We start from the raw sequence: 17,281 nt of genomic DNA, 5'->3' as shown, positions 1-17,281 counted from the left end.
TAAGAACTCTCGTCTTTTAATTTGTAAAAAGCTCCACTCCCTTCGCTCGTTGCTGCATGGACCAGCCCTAGTAGCGATAAAATCTCTACGTGCTACTGAGGCTTGCTATAAAGACGCACTAGAAATTATGCACAGACACTTTGACAACAGAACGCAAATCGAAGATCATCTCGCCAAGCTACGAGCCTGACCCACCAGTACTTCAGCGAGGGACCACATGGACATCGACAACAATATGACCACGTTCAGGGACTTGTTTATTTATTTATTTGAGTACCCTAAGGGCCTGTTAGGGCATTACATAGGGAGGACAAAAAAGTTCAAACGTACGTGGAATGTGTACAATGCAAATAATATATGAAGGCATTAGGAACAATAAAAAAAAGATCGAAATCTCGAGCAGAAACAAACAAAACAGAAAAAAAGAAATAAAAGAGAAACGGAGTTTATACAATATAGGGTAGCGTGAAAAACGCATACGAACCTAAAATGCGATGTAGACAACCAGTACCCATCAGAAAACGAGTTTAAGGATACAATAGAATGATGATCTAGGTAAACAACCTACACGGGTACATATAAGGTAAAACGCAATGAATTTTATACAATTCCAAGCACACGAAAACACTGTTTAAGTAAATATTCAAGCAAATGCGGGTTCGGACAGGTTGATACACTCTAAAAAGGTTAGCAGTGCTGCATGAAATGATGATGATTCCTTAAGCGAGACAAAGTTTGAAGGTAGCGAGTTCCATTCGGCAATATATAAAACTAGAGGCGAATTTTGGTAAGCGTTAGTCCTCGCAAATATAGGTTTTACTTCATGAACATGGTCCGTGCGGGTCGAGATGTGGGGAGCGGGAAGAATATGGGCTCGATCGAATGTGATGTCGCTGTGGTAAAGGCTATGGAAGAAGGACAACCGTGATAAGTTCCTGCGCATGTCAAGTGAAGGGAGATTGAGTAATTTATTTAAGGCAGACACACTTTGATATCGAGAGTATGAAGTTAGGATGAACCGCGCGGCATTATTTTAAACTGATTCAAGTAGGTTCGTGAAATTAGAGTAATGGTTGCCAGATTAGGGACACATAATCTAAAGAGGGCCTGATAAGAGAACTGCATGCGCGAAACCTGGTATCTGTGTTCGCAAGGTATAATTGCCGTTTCAGGTAACCAAGTTTTTTGCATGCTTTGTGGTGATGTGTTCAATGTGAGCATTCCAGCTTAAATTGGTGGTAAACAAGACACCCAATTACTTGATTGAAGATACTGGGGCAATGGTAATACCGCGTATTGTATACTGGTCAGAGGTAGGTCGAGTTATCCAAACATATTATACGTGTTTAGTTTTGGCTATGTAAATTTTGATCTGCCATGAGTCTAACCAGTCAGTTGGTTTTGTTAAATTAGACTGCAGCACAGAGATGTCGGTGGGCAGCTTATTTCATTATACAAAACGCAGTTATCCGCGAAGAGACGTATTTGTGAAGTAATATTAGTTGTGATCTCATTGATGTATTTTATAAATAGCGGTGGACCAAGGACGGACCCTTGAGGAACTCTCGAACTGACGGGAGTGCTGTTAGCAAAGCAGTTGTTACTTGAAATCTGTTCGTTAGGAACTCCTCAATCTATCGCGTCGTGTTGTAGTCAAGCCGTAGGTTTCTAACTTTCAGTTTTAGTCGATTATTACTTACCCAGTGGAAAGCTTTAGAAAAATCAATAAGGATGGCGTCTGTACTAATAAATTTGTGCAAGGAAATGTGAATATCTGTTACAAGTTCATATAGTTGCGTCCGACCTGCGCGATTTTGGCGAAAGCCAGGTTGGTTATTGATGGACAGGTTATTATCGTTCAGATAGGCTACAATATGAGAGTATAGGATGTGTTACAGTAATTTGCAACAAATAGATGTCAGTGATACAGGTCTGTAATTATTAGGGCCTGCTGTTTTACCAGATTTAAATACCAGTATTACTAATGCTGATTTTCAATCTTCCGGTAGGGACCCTGTATCTAGTGGCTGCTGAAATATTAGTGATAACAAAACTGAAGAGTAGTGCGAGGCTAATTTTAGAAGTTTAGCACTTATACCGTCAGTACCTGGGCTGGTTTTATGAGGAAGCCTGCCAGTTGCACGAGAGACACCATGTTCCGGTATTATGATGGATGAAAAAGGGAATTGAATAGATGGTTGTTCAAGTATGTGAGTGTTATCCAGTGGCAGTTTGATAGTAAAAACTGCAGAGAAGCATTTGCTAAATAGCTCTGTGCTATCTCTTCTGTTAAGTACTGCTCCGCTTTCGGAAATTAGTAAGGGAGCAGTGTGATTTGGTCTTGGGTTAACTACTTGCCAAAACTTTTTCGGATCAGTTGTTATATTGGGAAGGGCTAAATTAAAAAAAAGCTTGCCTTTAGCTTCGAGAATTGTAGTTTCTGTATGGTGCGCAATGGTTTTGTAATTTTGCCAGCCTTCTGGAGCATTTTTTCAGGCACCTCTTCTGAACGCTCTTTTTTTTTTCTTGTTTACGCATTTCCTCACTTCGCGGTCAAACCACGGATCGTTTTGCCTTGAGCTGGTGGTCATTCTTGGTATACACGTAGTTTCGACTTGTTTTAGTTTATCGTGGAATAAGTTCCAGTTATCATTTACCGTTCTCTTTTGGAAAATTGTTTGCAAAGTCGGCTGTAAATTAGGCTAAATACCAATCATTCTGCCAGCGTCGGAGCGTGCGCAGTTGAGAATGCATTTTTTCGCTGTTTATTTCTCGGCAGGTTTCAATGCAAAGGAAGATTGCACCACTCTGTGACAACCTAATGGTTCTAGTACATGGGTCGCAGCAAGGTCAGGATTATTTGTTAAAATAATGTATAGTACGTGGTCACGCCGAGTTGGTTTGCCAACGACTTGAGTTAAATGATAAAAAGGCAAGGTTTGTAGAAAATGAAGACACTTAGATCTGTTGCTATTTGCATTCAAGGACGACGTAGACCACTCGATACCTGGGTAATTACGAAGACCCCCTGACATCAATATGCATTTTGGGAACTGGGATATGACCTGTTGTAAATCATTATTGATAAAATGAGCAAATTCCAAGCGGCTATCAGGTGGACGATAGCATGCACCAATGGCACATTGTGCATGTCCATTACGGGTAGAGACCCACACTATTTCAAGACGAGAGTGGACTATCACTAGAGACGGTTGACAGTCATATTTAATGATTTTATTAACCCCGCCTCCTCGGAAGCTTTCCCGGTCCTTTCGAGAGATTAAAAATGATGGGCGAAGTGCAAGTTCGCTGTTAGTGATGTCACAGGAAAGCCACATTTCCGTACCTGTTACTATATCTGTGGTGCAAGAATGTATGAGCGTTTTGAGGGCGTCAGTATTGTAAAGAAGGCTGCGGAAATTTGCCAAGAGCAACGAGACTGCATGTATGGAAGTAACCTTACGCCTCAGTTGTTTTTCGTCAATTAGTGGGAGATTGGTTCCTTGCAGCAACTTGTACAACATTATTAGTGGCCGAGTCAAACCGTTAAATAGAACCTTTAAAATGTAGAGACGTAAAACGAATGAAAAAACATTTCTTTTCTTCACGATTGCTCTTAGCAAAGTCGCGCAATTTCCTACGAGCCAACTGTACCTTCGGCGAAAAGTCTCCTTCTATCCACATTTTAGGGGACTCGATGTATTCCAGCCTGTGGGCATTTTGCAGCACTTCTGTTTTAATGTTGAGGAATTTAATGACAATAGGACGGTGAAAACCGTGGTTAGTACTGGCCAATCTGACGCACTAGTGCTTGCTCCAAGGTCATGGAACGCGACATCTGTTCCAATGTTGCTAACTTCTTATCATCTGTAAGCTGTTTCTCATTCCAACCAACACGGCTTTCGTTTTATTTTGAAAACGCATTTGAAATGTGCCTCATTTTCATTTTCTACTCATGACATAGCGTTTAAACCTTCACCCGCACGCTTCCAACTGGATTCAAGATTTTCTAAAAGGTCACAACCAGATCGTACATGCTAACATCTATTCCTCCGCCTTCTCCCCTGGTATTTCAGGTGGGCACCGCCCTCGGGGCTCCTTTCATACCGGCTCTCTGACTGTCGCGATGGCTTCGAGCAGGCGCTCATTGTGGAGCTTGGCCATGCTCAGGGTCAGAAATAACGTGGACTTGCCTAGATGCTCGATCATTTCGAACAAATTCTTGTTCCTCTGTGCCAAATAGTATTTCAGTAGCAAGCCATCCTCGAGCTACTAAAGTGAACCCCCGAGTTGACGCATATCTCGGCGAAGCTTCGGTCTTCCAAAAGCTTCTTTATGAGCGTCAGGAGCAGGTTGGCATGCACAAGGGTTGGAAACTTGCTTTGTGATCGCAATTCTTGCGGAGGCAACCACTATCCTGTGTTCCGCAGCCAACATATAGGCGGATCTTCTTACGCGCGCCATGTGGCACGGCGCAGGTAGTACGCGAGAATCAGAGGCGAGATTAGGATGACGGTGCTCGAAAGATGATGCCGCGACCACGGCATGAGCATATACCCAGCAGCTCAACTGGGTAGGCACCAGCAGCCCCACCAGCGTAGGAAGCCAGATAGATAGGTAGAGAGGCACACTCAAAGTGCCTGTCTTGAGATACATTGAGGCATGCGCCGCGCGTGGACTGCGCCAGGTGGCGCAGCGTGCCCAATGCGATGCGCGAGATAGGAGCCCGGCTGCATACGCGCCTCGTTGGTAACGCGCATCGGCCGTGGCAGTAACGTGTGTCCCTACACTGCTTCAATGCTAATCGCATTACGGTCGTCATTCTCCGTGAGATTGGTTGTGCCGAATTGCCTGGTTTCCGTACTACATATTGCTTCTGCAATTTACTCTTTGCAATTCTCATTCTCTAAAGTTAACCATCGTTTAATACTTTGATCTCTTTCCATTTTGTTTGCAGTGCTTCCTACTTTTCTTGCTATTTCGTCGCTTAAATTTGTGGGCTACGTTTTCCTCGCGCTTCTGTTTATCTTCGGTGCGGCAGCCCAAGTGCTATGTAATACATTTATGGTGCCCTAACTTTCTAGTTCCATCTTCGTTTAACATGATTTAACAAAATTTATTTTAGGTTTTTTTAAAATCACGGTGCACTCTTTCAACGACTGCTTATTTCCGGATGGCAACATGATTTGCAATCACATTTAGGTTCTCTATCGATATTCACCAGATGGTGCTGGTCACTTGGTGGCGCTGGTATCATGCAGGTGTTTCGTTTTACAGTACACCTGTCCATTCAGGTCTTTGATGTGGCATTCTTGTATTTCAACTTCACTGCTTTCTCGCAGCTCCTTGAGATCTGCCATGCAGAAGATACACAAACTCTTCGTTTTCTTGCCAACAATCACTTCCTGTCAAAAAGTAAGCTAGTTTTCAAATTGCATGTTTCACCACGTTCGGGTAAACCTCCCAGAGGCGCTGTTTATGAGTGAGCTTTATTGTCAGCCAATGGGACTTATCAGAAATGAGAATGGCCAAACCGTTGCAATCATGTTCTAATTTTATCTTTTCGCAGCGATCGCAGGTGCAACCTCCAATCATTAGTAGCTCCTCTCAGCATTAAGATAACTTTCTGTAACAGCGTACACACTTTCCTGCTCCTCATTTAGTTCTTTACTTTCTGACCACTTACTTGCCTTTTGTGCAAAGCATTGCATATTTAGGTGGCTGATCGTGCCATGCTTTTTAGCTTAATGTCGTTACTTCGAGTTGTCAATCAAATAAATGTTTCTCTGCTTGGGATATATGGAGCGCTGTTGCTTCCTGTACTTTTTATGCGAGCCCATGGTCCTCCGAAACCGTTGGACCCTTCAGACGGAAGATCCTAGCACCTAGCTCTTATAGTGGCGCGACTATTGCCTCCAAAGCAGGCGAAAGAGAAGATGGGCTCACGTGCAGGAAGCGCGAGAAGCACGTACTCTCGGGCTCAAGGTAGCCCGAGAGTAGAACACGCAAGCGCGTTTGCCCTGAGCGGCCACGGTGTCGGCCTCTTGCGAGGCCCCGCGGCACCACGGATGGCCGGCCTAAATTAACCGTGGCTACGGCGGCTACCTCTTAGCGCCGCCTTCCACATTCATCACGCCCATCACTTCAAACTGCATCTGAGTTGCCAGATCCCTGTTATCAGAAATGCTGTCAATTCCTCATTTTGTTTGTTTATTAGAGAAGTGGGAGTAAATACATTATTCAAAATACACAAAACATTATGCTAGCAATGGAATATGCGCACAATCGAAAAACCAGACAAACAATTGCAGGGGTTTCCTAAGTGGGTAACGTCGAACTCGGGGATTCCGCAAACGGCATTTTACATTTCCGCGAGCAGCAAAAACAAATCCAGCCCCTTTCGGTTGATATTTTTTTACATTAGACTGGATTTAAAGAACTACCGGCAGCTACATCCGGATTTCGCGAGTCTTCGGAAGAAAGCCTCTCACCGCGGCAGTGGCGTTAGAGTGTTATCCCTGTGTGATTCTTGGGCCCACGGTATGGACGTGTTTCAGTCATCCTCGCGGGCGGTCTGAAGAGTAAATGTGCCGCACAGTGAAAGCCACGTTCGAATTTAGTGCCTTGCTGACTTTTCGATCTATGACGACTGACAGTCGACGTATTGTATAACGTCACGCAGGCCGCGTTTGCGTGCGACTCCATGTATATGTGCGCTGATGTCGGAGTGGCTTTCGCATATACAGGCTGGGTTGACTTCACACTGCGTGCGTTTAAATGCGAACGCATTACGTGCCCCATTACACGAAAATCTGCCGCCGTAGTCGGCGATGTGACCGAGCGATGGTACCAAAAATGGCGAACGCTGCAACGAGTGAAAACACGTCGAAAATGCTCGGATTGACGTCTCAAATTTCTTATGTAGGCTCCTGTAAAACTGCTGTGTGTTCTATTGTCAAAGGCAGCAGTGTGAGCATAGCGTACGTCTAAAGGATACTTTATTCATGATTATTTTTTGCGCGTCTATGACTCTTTATGAAGCTGCGCTGTGCTTTCGCTATTCTGCACTATCATACTTGACTGTTGTTGTCAGTAGCGCAATTACTATCAGGTGTAAACATGTTAAAACGCGATGCCGAATGCACGCACCTCTTACTTTGACAAAGGCTGGTCCACCAGCCGAAACGTGAGAAATATACTGCGCAATGCCAACGTACGTCGCACTCTTTAATTTCAAGCTGTACATACCCAGTGGCACAGGGTATATGCGTCTTTATAATTTCGCAGAGGCCTAGGGCGGAAAGTGCAATGCGCGTCGCTAGAGGGCAGCAGCCCGGAAGAAGCAAAGGTTCGCTTAAGCGGACTATGGCACTATTACAAGTTCGACCACGAATCTAGGGAAAGAATACCTGACTTTTGATGAAAAGCAGCTTCTCAAGGGGTACATTGATGACATGGTGAATCATCAAGTTCTGCGTGCACTCTTCGGGGGCCCAAAGCATTAATTTATTTAGAGCAGAAATCATGTACGATGTCTATCCAAACCGCGGTGTCTTTCTTTTTACCGCCTGCTTCGTGAAAAAGGCCAGATACCAGATACACGACAAACATTGGGTTGGCTTGGACAAGAATGGTTCGCGTTAAAATAGAATCTATCCGAGGAGGCACCACATGGCTTGTATCTGAGGTTTCAATAGGTTTAGGTCATATTAGGTTTTGTGGTGGTACGCATACAATTGAAACAATAATGTAGTTCTTTTTCCACATTTCTTACTGCTTTACTAAACAGCAACTGTGATCGTGCTGGTTGGACACAAAGAAAGAAAGACGAATAGAGCCCACACTTACCAAATCGCGAACAGAACCAAAGTATTTCTGCGCATTTTTGGCGTTCTGAAAAAATCCACGAAGTGAAATGTCGTGTTCTTTCTTGACTCCTGCGAAAAAAAAACAATATTTTAGAGCAACATTGATTGCTAATTGAACAGGGGCTGCATACAGCAAAAGCGTTGAGCAGAAGTGCATGTTTCAAGTCGCCACCGACTGCATGACACGGCATAGTGAAACCCAAATTCGGCGACCTACTGCTTCCAATGCGTTAAACGTTTTGATCAAAAAGATCGTGCTTTACAGGCTGCTCTGACTTTTGTCATAACGTGTCTTGGCACAACTTTCGCAACGAAGCCGCTCCGAAAGATCGCGCACCTGATATCGTACCCAACACAGGCTTAATAAAATGACTCAACGAAGCGATTTTAGATACTTGCTTTCCATGTGCGCCGCTACGTACTGCTCATCAGACCATGTGCGTCCGTAAGTCACATTCGTCTTCAGGGAATCACCGGCTTTCCACCTTTTCGCCTGGTCCACGGCCCACAATGCTCTACAATGCAGCGTAGCCACAATGCTCTACATGAATATTCAAGCAACGCGTCTGAAGCGACCACCCCGCATGTCGCTTTGTGTAGCGTGCCGAAGGGGCATGGCGGCTCGCGTGGATCAGTATTTTGTATCAACAACGTCGTGATGCTCTCGGCCTAGCATCCACCAAAAAAAGGTAACATACAATGCCGGCTCTCTTCTCTGGGTATGGAGCCCTATTTGTCAACGAGGTGCCTCCGAAAGATTATTTGTTTGCAGATTACTTTGGACCTTGCCAATTTCTGCGCTGCTTAAGCGAAGTCAACTGCGAAGTTGGCTCAGAAGAATCCTCCCACCATTGCTGTAGGTCACCTTCCTACGGCATTCAATAACAGCGTCAAGAAAAAGCCCTATTACGAGCATTGACACAATGGTGAAACTGTTCCCGCTCAGTCCCGTCGTCTTTTTTCTTTCATTCGCTGCATAGCATCTCACTGCCTTCTTTAAAATTTGTTAGTCATTGTCCTTTCGTGTGTGGTCATCGAGATTATGTTTTTTTTTTTTGTGAGAGAAGCGGGTAATTCCACGCTCCCTCAAGGCGGATTCACATGACAGATCGCTTAGTCCGACCGCATGCGAGCGTGGCAGTGGTGTAGCCAATCCTGTCGTGAGCAGCTCGTCTGCGGCTTGCCTGAGCGAGGCGCGAAACGGGAGCACTAACCAACGTCGACCGCAGACCGATCCGCCCCGTCGTGTGAATCTAACTTAAGCGGCGAAGACAGTTGCTGCCTCCTGAGAAAAAAGAGCCGTTTACCGTGTTTTCCTCTCGCGGCAATATGTATATATATGTATATGTGTACCCGTATGCAAGGTGTATTTTTTTTATGTCGAACACTTACAGAAAAAACAAAGCCTACAATATTTACTCAAATCATGTGACTACAAATGAATTACCTGCTGAAGCGGTCATCATTTCCAAGAAAAACCAAATAAATGCATTCACAATTTAAACTAGTTACATCAATGAACTTCTTAACTACAAATTTTACGGCACGTGTTTGTATTGAAAAGTTGAAGGGAATCATTATAGAAGTCTAGTTACGCATTTCTGTATTTGAAGATGGCCATGCAAATCGACGTTCGTTCAATTTACCTGATTACGCAAGCAGCACCGTGAAACACGGCTAGCGGTGCAACTCCTCTTTCACGTACTGTAAGCTTCGCCGTAGCTTTGCTGCTGAAGTCACTGTGCGCCCGATCGGGAGTCACGCAAAGTGTCCGTCGGAATGAGCGCGCGGGAACAAGGAAGTATGACGACAGCTTTATTTTATACCCCGTTTTTACCTTACTGAAGGACTGAACAAAGAAGCGCGTTCGATGTTCAGTCGTCAGACAACCGAACACCGTAGGTCTTTAATAGTGTCTTGCGCCGTGATCTTTCGATACTTTTTTAACAGCTTGGCTAACACCAGCTGGGACCCACGGTGTACTTTTTGTGAAAAAACTTTGAGAGCTCATTAAAAGAAATCTATGAAATCTAAATTCAGGAAAGGAGTGAGTGGCTTCGTATGTGCTGAGAGGGGACGTATCAATAAAAAAAGACTTCTATGATGACTCGCTAGGTGGCAGAGCCCTCTTTAGCCAGTAACTGTTCGGATGGTTGGTGCATTTAGTTGGACATTGCTCAACTGACGTCGTGGACACGAATACCCAGCTGACAGGATGCGGTAATTTCGGCGTTATGCTAGGAAGAAATCCCAAGTGGGACATGGAATATCACTCTTCAGCAAGTATATGGTGACGAAGCAGTATTGAGAAGAATCTTCGAATAAGTTAGTTGGTGGGTCATTTATTTATCGAGAAACCGTTTCTTTGAATGGCGCCAAAAGCATCAGTACGGCAGATATGCGGTTCAAGACGATGTCGTAGAGTCAGGCGACCGGCAGCATCACATACAGCTGCAAATACGAAATATATGAGGAAGTGCCCAAATGAAAATGGCCGTGGTACTGTGCACATGAAACCAGAATATGTGAAATTGAACAGGGGTAATGTTTCACCAAATCTTGCATAATGAGTTAGGAAAACGGAAACTAAAGGCGGAAATGTTCGTTCCTGACACACTTACGGGCGAACATAAAAATGCCAGACAAACGATTGCTGCTTAATTTCTGTCAAGTACCAGAGGCGATTCCACATTTGTGTGACGCATCATTGACGGAGAGTAAAGTTGGTGCTACTACGATGACCCTCAACAGAAGCGGCAAAGCGCCGAATGGCGAAATCACGGTTCTCCTCTTTTCAAAAGTGGGAAGGGACAACTCTTGAAAAGGAAGATAATGTTGATGGCATTTTTTTCTTTAGTGTGCCATGAATATCTGCCTAGGCAAAGAGTTAACCAAAACTTGCACACTTACATTCTAAAGTGTTCACGCCAAGAAATTTGGCGTGGTGGTATTGATTTCTCATCATCTGAAGAGTGGTCCTTGTTGCATGAAAACACGAGGCCCTACAGTGCTTTGTCATCTCAGGAACACGTGACTAAACACCATATTTCCGCTCTATCACATGTCCCATATTCCTGCGACCCGTTTCTATTGTTCCTGCAAGTGGAATTGTTTTTGTAACGGACGCTTCGTGAAGATGTCATGCAAAATGCTGCGCCTAATGTGCTGAAGAGCATCCCGGATGAAGCGTTCTCTGCTTGCTTCCATGACCTCCAGAAATGGCGGCAGCTCTGCGTAGATAGCCGAGAGGTCAGCTTTCAAAAGATGGAGTCATTAGTTTGAAAGTTGAATAAATTATTTTTACTAGTGTTTCTGTCACCGATTGCATATTTGTGACGTATATATGTATAAACCAAGTGATCTATTTCACTGTAAACAGATTCCTGGAAAATAGGATTTAAGCGATGTGATGGTGCTTCCTTCACTATTCGCTTTTTCAGCATGGCAGACACCAGATGGTCGAGTAGTGGTGTCGCAATACATTAGCTTCATTCATTCTTTATTTCACGCGTTAATTATTGGATTTAACGCAAGCATTACAAAGGTAGTGCTGGAGGAAGACGCCGCAGGAGGGAAAAGCAATTTGCCCGATTTTGAAAGCACCATTATTTGTTGAGATATTCGCCGAGAAAAATTGCCCTTTCCTTTTTGGCCTCGGTACTAAAACAATGCGCGCAAGCAGCAGTTCCCGCGTTATTCTCTATGTTGTCTCGACACTTAGCAGCGCGCTGCGATGATCTGCCAAGGCGTCTAGAAGATCGTCGCTTGTTTTCACCGCAAGCGCGTCGCTTATCCTCGCTGGATAACACGATGAGAGGCGTCGACCTCAACACGCAAGCCGAACATCGCGTTCCGGCGTTGTTCGTGCGCCCAGTGTCGGTGTCGAAGTGGGAAATGGTGAATTTTGTCGACGAATATCTTAATTAATGTCCTTTCTAAAATCGAGTAAACTTATTTTGTTTTCGGCGGCTTCCTCCTCGAACATTACCATTTCAACTTTGGCTTTCGAGCCAGTAATTAAAACAGGTAATCAATCAATCTAAGTTAATGAAGACGCTGGGACGGCTACCCGATTTATTTAGCGTCAGCCGTGCTGAGAAAATGAACATTGAAGAGCAAATCGTCGAATCCAGAGAAGCCTATTTTTTTATCTATCTCCTTTAAAGTCCGCGGTATACTTATGTCCATTTATATTAGGCGCTTTCGGTTCGCACTGGCGGTGGCTGACCACAGTGCTGCTAACAGCACTTGCGTACTCTCGTCTCTTAGCTGTCGGACCGGGTGCGTATATGAGCCCGAGGTTGCGAATTTTAGAGCCCACACCATCCAAAGGTTGCCAAAATGGAAAAATATTCTTTTTCTTTACCTTAACATACCAGTACACTTTCAATAATGTGAAGCACGAAATTGGACCGGAGCAGGCTTTTAGTAAAACGTACGCGATCGTCTTCCGCCGTTGTTTAGAGCCAAACGTTAATCTTGATTTCACATGATGCGGCAGTACTTCAGAGTCGAACAAACAAATAACTCTACGAGGACTGCGCAAATAACCCTAAAATGTGACAAGTTGAAAAGTTCACCGCAATCATAGCCATGGCAACACCGAGCATAGCTTACATATGCCGTTAGACCAACGGATCGCAAAGAGGCATTCTCTGAATTATAGACGAAACGAGGGCCATGTACATAGAACCTGCCAAGTGCTATAGAGCAGCAAACGTAAGCAGTAGCACAGTTACGCCGGCAACTTTTTTATTCTGTTTCTTTTTCCAATGTGATGTGCCTAAAAGAGCTTTCGTGCATGGGGAGATCGGTGCAGTCAGTAAAAGAAATGGGGTTGTGGCCGACACGTGATTATTTCTTTGACAAACTCTTCCTTTTTCTCAACTAACGCTTGAGACGGGCAGTATAGCCAGTTTCACAGCAGCTGCAAGGTGCGGTCGAGCTCACCGATTTTGCGAAGAGAGCGAGGTCGCTCATGATCTTGTCCATGTCAGGCACGGGTCTTCGATTGATCCTTAAGATGCGTACCAGAGACTGCTCGGCACGCTCGATGCGATCCTTCGTAAGCAGCCAGCGTGGAGACTCTTGCAGATAGCTGAATAAGCAAGAAGCAGACAAGGAGTTAATTAGAAAAAGCTTCCAGTATTTGCTGTGCCGCTTAAACGCAGGGAATTGTTTCTTTGCTGTCGAGGCTAAAGGGCATCAGTCAGAGGTGTGATCTCAGTGCCGCTATCAGTGGCATATTTTTTGAAAACGACAAGTGCAGTCATGGTAACTGAGGCCGAGTGAATAAAGCAGTAGCAGACTCTTAGGGCTATCCGTCGTGGTGGTGTAGTGGCTTTGGCATTGCGCGGCTAAATTCGAGGGCGCGGGAACAAATCACGGTGGCGGTGGCGGCATTTCGATGAGGGCGAAATGCAAAAACGCCCGTGCACCATGCATAGAGTGCATGTCAAAAAAAGAAATCATGTGGTTAAAAGTAATCCGAAGTCTGCCACTGCGGTGTGCCTCGTAATCATATCGTGGTTTTGGCTCGTAAAACCCCGCGATTACATTCAGAGTCTGAGGGATATAAAATCCAAATATGGCACTGGTATATCACGCCACCATACCAACTTGAAATTCTGCTCACTGCAGACGAAAAATGAGTCGGAAAAAGTAAAACTCAACTCCCACAAATGGTTATTATACGGGGTTTTATGAAGTACACGCAAATGAAAAACAGAAGCGTTGGAGGCGTAATGGCAATTTGTGTCAAACAAGATTAACCTCCGTTGAAGAAACATTGGCGGAACAATGATAACTAAAAAGGACTTATGTGGGACAAATATAGTTTTTTTTTCAAAGAGAGGGTGAAATAACCTGGCGTTATCAAGATTTCAAATTGAAGATGGATTCTATACTTACAGCAGCACTCAGGATGGCTTTCAACTCAGCACATCACATTGCATTGCAGTCATCATGCTTTGACTTCGGTGCATAAGCAGAACAATTGCATTTATATTCTGAGGACTACTGTGCCGTGAAGCCTTAATCTGCTTGCCCAGTTGAATGCATATGGTGAGAAAGAGCCTCCCGTATGTTACAATGCTAGGTTTCCTGCCTTTGTCTGAGTTACGTTTTCCGTGAGCCCGATGCTTACTCGAGCGATCTGCCTGAGAAATCAAAAGCAGAAAGGAGTCACTCGGTGAAAGGCGTAACCTCTACGATCGTCGACGTCGTGTTAACATCACAGCGCCGTGTTACAATACGTTACGCTTTGTGTAGGGCCGTTCTTTGGCTACGGAAACTTTTAAAAAAGCATTTAAGCTAGCGATAAGTCTCATACGAGGCCATAAGGCAAGGATTCGTGTTAAAGTTACTGGTGAGTATTTTAGGAACAAAGTGTTGACAGGTGGAATACTCCCTGTTGCGCAATCGTTGAAATCATTTACAACAAACAATGCAAGGCCTCAAACGGTAGCCTAAGAGTACGTGAGCACAGGAGTGAGCATGGTGGATAGGCAAAAATGTGCAGCGTGTGAAGCATTTGTCAACGGTGCTTCATACCTTGCACATTTGTGCCGTTTCAGCATCCTCACTCTTGTGCTCACATACCCTTAGGCTACCGTTTGAGGCCTTGCATTGTTTGTCGTAAATATCCGGACTGCGGTATTCCTCGCCCCTGCTTTCACCTGCAAGTAGAAGTGCTTCACCACAGGGTATGCCACCTGCCCTAACTGTATGACAGACACCGATGTGTAGCATCTGCTTAGGATTTGCCCTGGTGCACGACATATCTAGGGCCTCTTGTGTAGACGGTCTGCCCTCCGCAGTGACTGGCATGCTAACTTGAGCACGCAGATTGAAGATGTCTCTCATTACAGAGCCGTAGGGACTTCGTGCACGACACGGCGTCACACCATTCATACAAATTTTATCATGAGAGTAGGTATAGGAATGCTCTAGGCGAATTTTCGCTGTCGCCATTGCCCTGAGATCCCGTATGAAGTCCAAGTGTAGTAGTATCATGTTGCGCCCCGCGCGCCGTGTATTGTGCGCATGAAGGAATGTGTGCGAGGATGAGTCGAGAAGGAAGGCATATGAATATACGCGTTTGCATTGAAATACCAATGGCTTGCCTATTGCCACGAGCTCCGACAGGCTAGATCAACTCGGTATGCACAATAGCATAGACGAGATCATAGAGGCACAGGTCACTGCCCAGGTGGTTAGGCTATCGTCGACCCAAGCTGGCAGGCGAATTCTCGACGAGGTTGGCATGGCTCCTAGGATAATAGAGGACCGGCGTATAACATTGACACGAGAAACGAGGGCGACCTACCTGGTGAGGCCCTTCCCGCGGAACGTACATCCTCAGCATAACGAGGGTAGACGTAAAGCCCGTGCCCGAGCCATATTGAAGAAAGTTAGAGATGACAGAGACTCCGCGCTCTTTGTCGATGCGGCGCAGTACAGGAACAGGAGAGTGTTCGCGCTGTCGGTTGTAGACGGGCGGGGGGTGCTTCGGTCCTCGGCCTCGGTCAGAGCGGCCACCGCGAGTATAGCAGAGCAAATTGCGGTTGCGCTGGCCTAGTGTGAGACAGAGCGTTCCTACATTTACACCGACTCGAGAGACACAACCAGAGCTTTCGAGTCGGGTAACCTCGCACGAGAAGCGGCCTCTATTTTAGAGAAAAAGGCTTACCCCGGTTTTCATTATATCACGTGGTTCCCCGCACACATGGGGACGAACGTTCTCGAGGGATTCGCAAACCTCAACGAGCTTGCCCACGACCGTGCGCGAGAACTCACGCGCCGCGACGGTCTGGAGGCTCCGGAGGGGCAGGAAGGGCCTCAGCAGAATGATCCACTCCTCACATTTAATGAAATCACTAAACATTACCAACTTGGTCGGAGAATTTATCCTCTGCCTCACCCGAAGCTCAGTAGAGGTCAGTCAGCTACACTTAGAATGCTGCAGACGGGATCTCTCCCGTCGCGGGGATTCCTCAGTAGGATGTACTCGGATGTGGACCCTAGTTGTCCCGACTGCACTGAAACCTTTTGCTCAATGGCTCACATGCTCTGGCGATGTCACGCGTTGCCTAACGACTTCCTCTCCAGCGAGGCCGAATGGGAGGAGGCCATAAGAAGCACGGTACTCCGAAAGCAAGCCCAGGCTATCCAGAGGGCCCAGGAAAGAGCGGAGCGTCACGGCGTTCTGTCCTTTACGTGGGCGCGGTCAGCGGCTACAATGGCCTCCCGTTAGGAGGTCCTGGTAGCTCCTCAGGATTAAATAAAGTTCGTTGTCTGTCTGTCTGTCTGTCTGTCTGCCTTTCAACAATGCGACTCATTTAATTTGCACAGCAAATGCCCGGTGTCATATTGTGAAAAGCTCTCGTAACAGAGAGCAGAAAAAGCGCAAATGAACAAGGAGGCAGGGAGTAGAGAAGGAACGCTGGATGTTCTGGGACTCGGGCCTGCCAGATCATAACTGAGCAGAGTCTCAATAAAGTTGTTGCCACCACTACCGGCTGGCTGCCTGTGTACCGGTCCCGAAAAACGCCAACCGTCCCGATTCATGTGCTTTGTATTTTTTTAAGTAAACGCTTAGTGCGTACCATTTACTCTCACTAGGGACAATGGGGCCTTCAGTACAATACGTTAGTAGAAGCTACTGCCTTGCGGGAGTTTGCCGCCACCCACCATCATGCCTAGAGACGAAGTTGCTCCGAGTACTGCATCGCCAGGAGCGGCCCTGTTTCAGCACAACCGAGAGCCACGCCCGTTCTCCACAAATGCAGAAGGAGATGTCGACGAGTGGCTCACCCATTATGAGAGGGCAAGCCAATACGACCAGAGGAACGCTGCCTCCCAACCGAGGAACGTTGTTTTCTTTTTGACTTACACGGCGATGGCTTGGTATGACAACCATTCGGACGCGCAAACTACCCGGGCCTATTTCGTCGAGGAGATCAAGAAATGTTTTGACAACAATAAAAACAGGAACAGCGCAACAAAGGACGAGCGAGTAAAGAGCACAGGACAGAGCGCTGACTAGCAACCAAATGCTTTATTTGCAGAAGCAGCATATAAAGACATGGAATGTGACATAAAGAACAGAAAAAGAAGAATACGAACGATAATCGTCAGGCCAAGAAGATAATCCACTTGTTTTGTTGAGAGCATGAGGGACGCAGAACTGATGCACGCGTCGCCACTTTTAAATATGCAAAATGCCTCAATGATTTCCCGTGCACGCTTTTCACTATATGTGCCAATTATTTGGCACTTCTTAAAGATCAGGGTGTAACCACACCTGTTACAGTGAGCAGCCAGATAACTGTGCGGGTTTCCTTTTAGTGAAGCGGCATGCTCGCGCAGGCGATCATTAATGCTCTTGCCCGTTTGCCCGATATAGCAACGTT

The 17,281-nt window shown here is 45.7% G+C and overlaps 1 protein-coding gene across 5 annotated transcripts in view; it reads right to left on the bottom strand.

The window, feature by feature from the left end:
* The window catches only part of LOC142566825 (organic cation transporter protein-like), a 465,662-nt gene that overhangs the window by 78,611 nt on the left and 369,770 nt on the right, over window positions 1–17,281 (bottom strand). For all 5 annotated transcript variants that reach the window (XM_075677710.1, XM_075677714.1, XM_075677713.1 and 2 more), the window contains 2 exons: window positions 12,819–12,966; window positions 7,849–7,937 (listed from right to left, as the gene is read on the bottom strand). In XM_075677710.1, the coding sequence (XP_075533825.1) occupies window positions 7,849–7,937; window positions 12,819–12,966 (237 nt within the window). The remainder of the gene's footprint in view (window positions 1–7,848; window positions 7,938–12,818; window positions 12,967–17,281) is intronic.

Source organism: Dermacentor variabilis, unplaced genomic scaffold (assembly GCF_050947875.1).
Source record: "Dermacentor variabilis isolate Ectoservices unplaced genomic scaffold, ASM5094787v1 scaffold_13, whole genome shotgun sequence".
Taxonomy (NCBI): Eukaryota; Metazoa; Arthropoda; class Arachnida; order Ixodida; family Ixodidae; genus Dermacentor; species Dermacentor variabilis.
The sequence above is the reverse complement of the archived record's forward strand: the minus strand, read 5'-3'. Positions and strand labels throughout refer to the sequence as shown.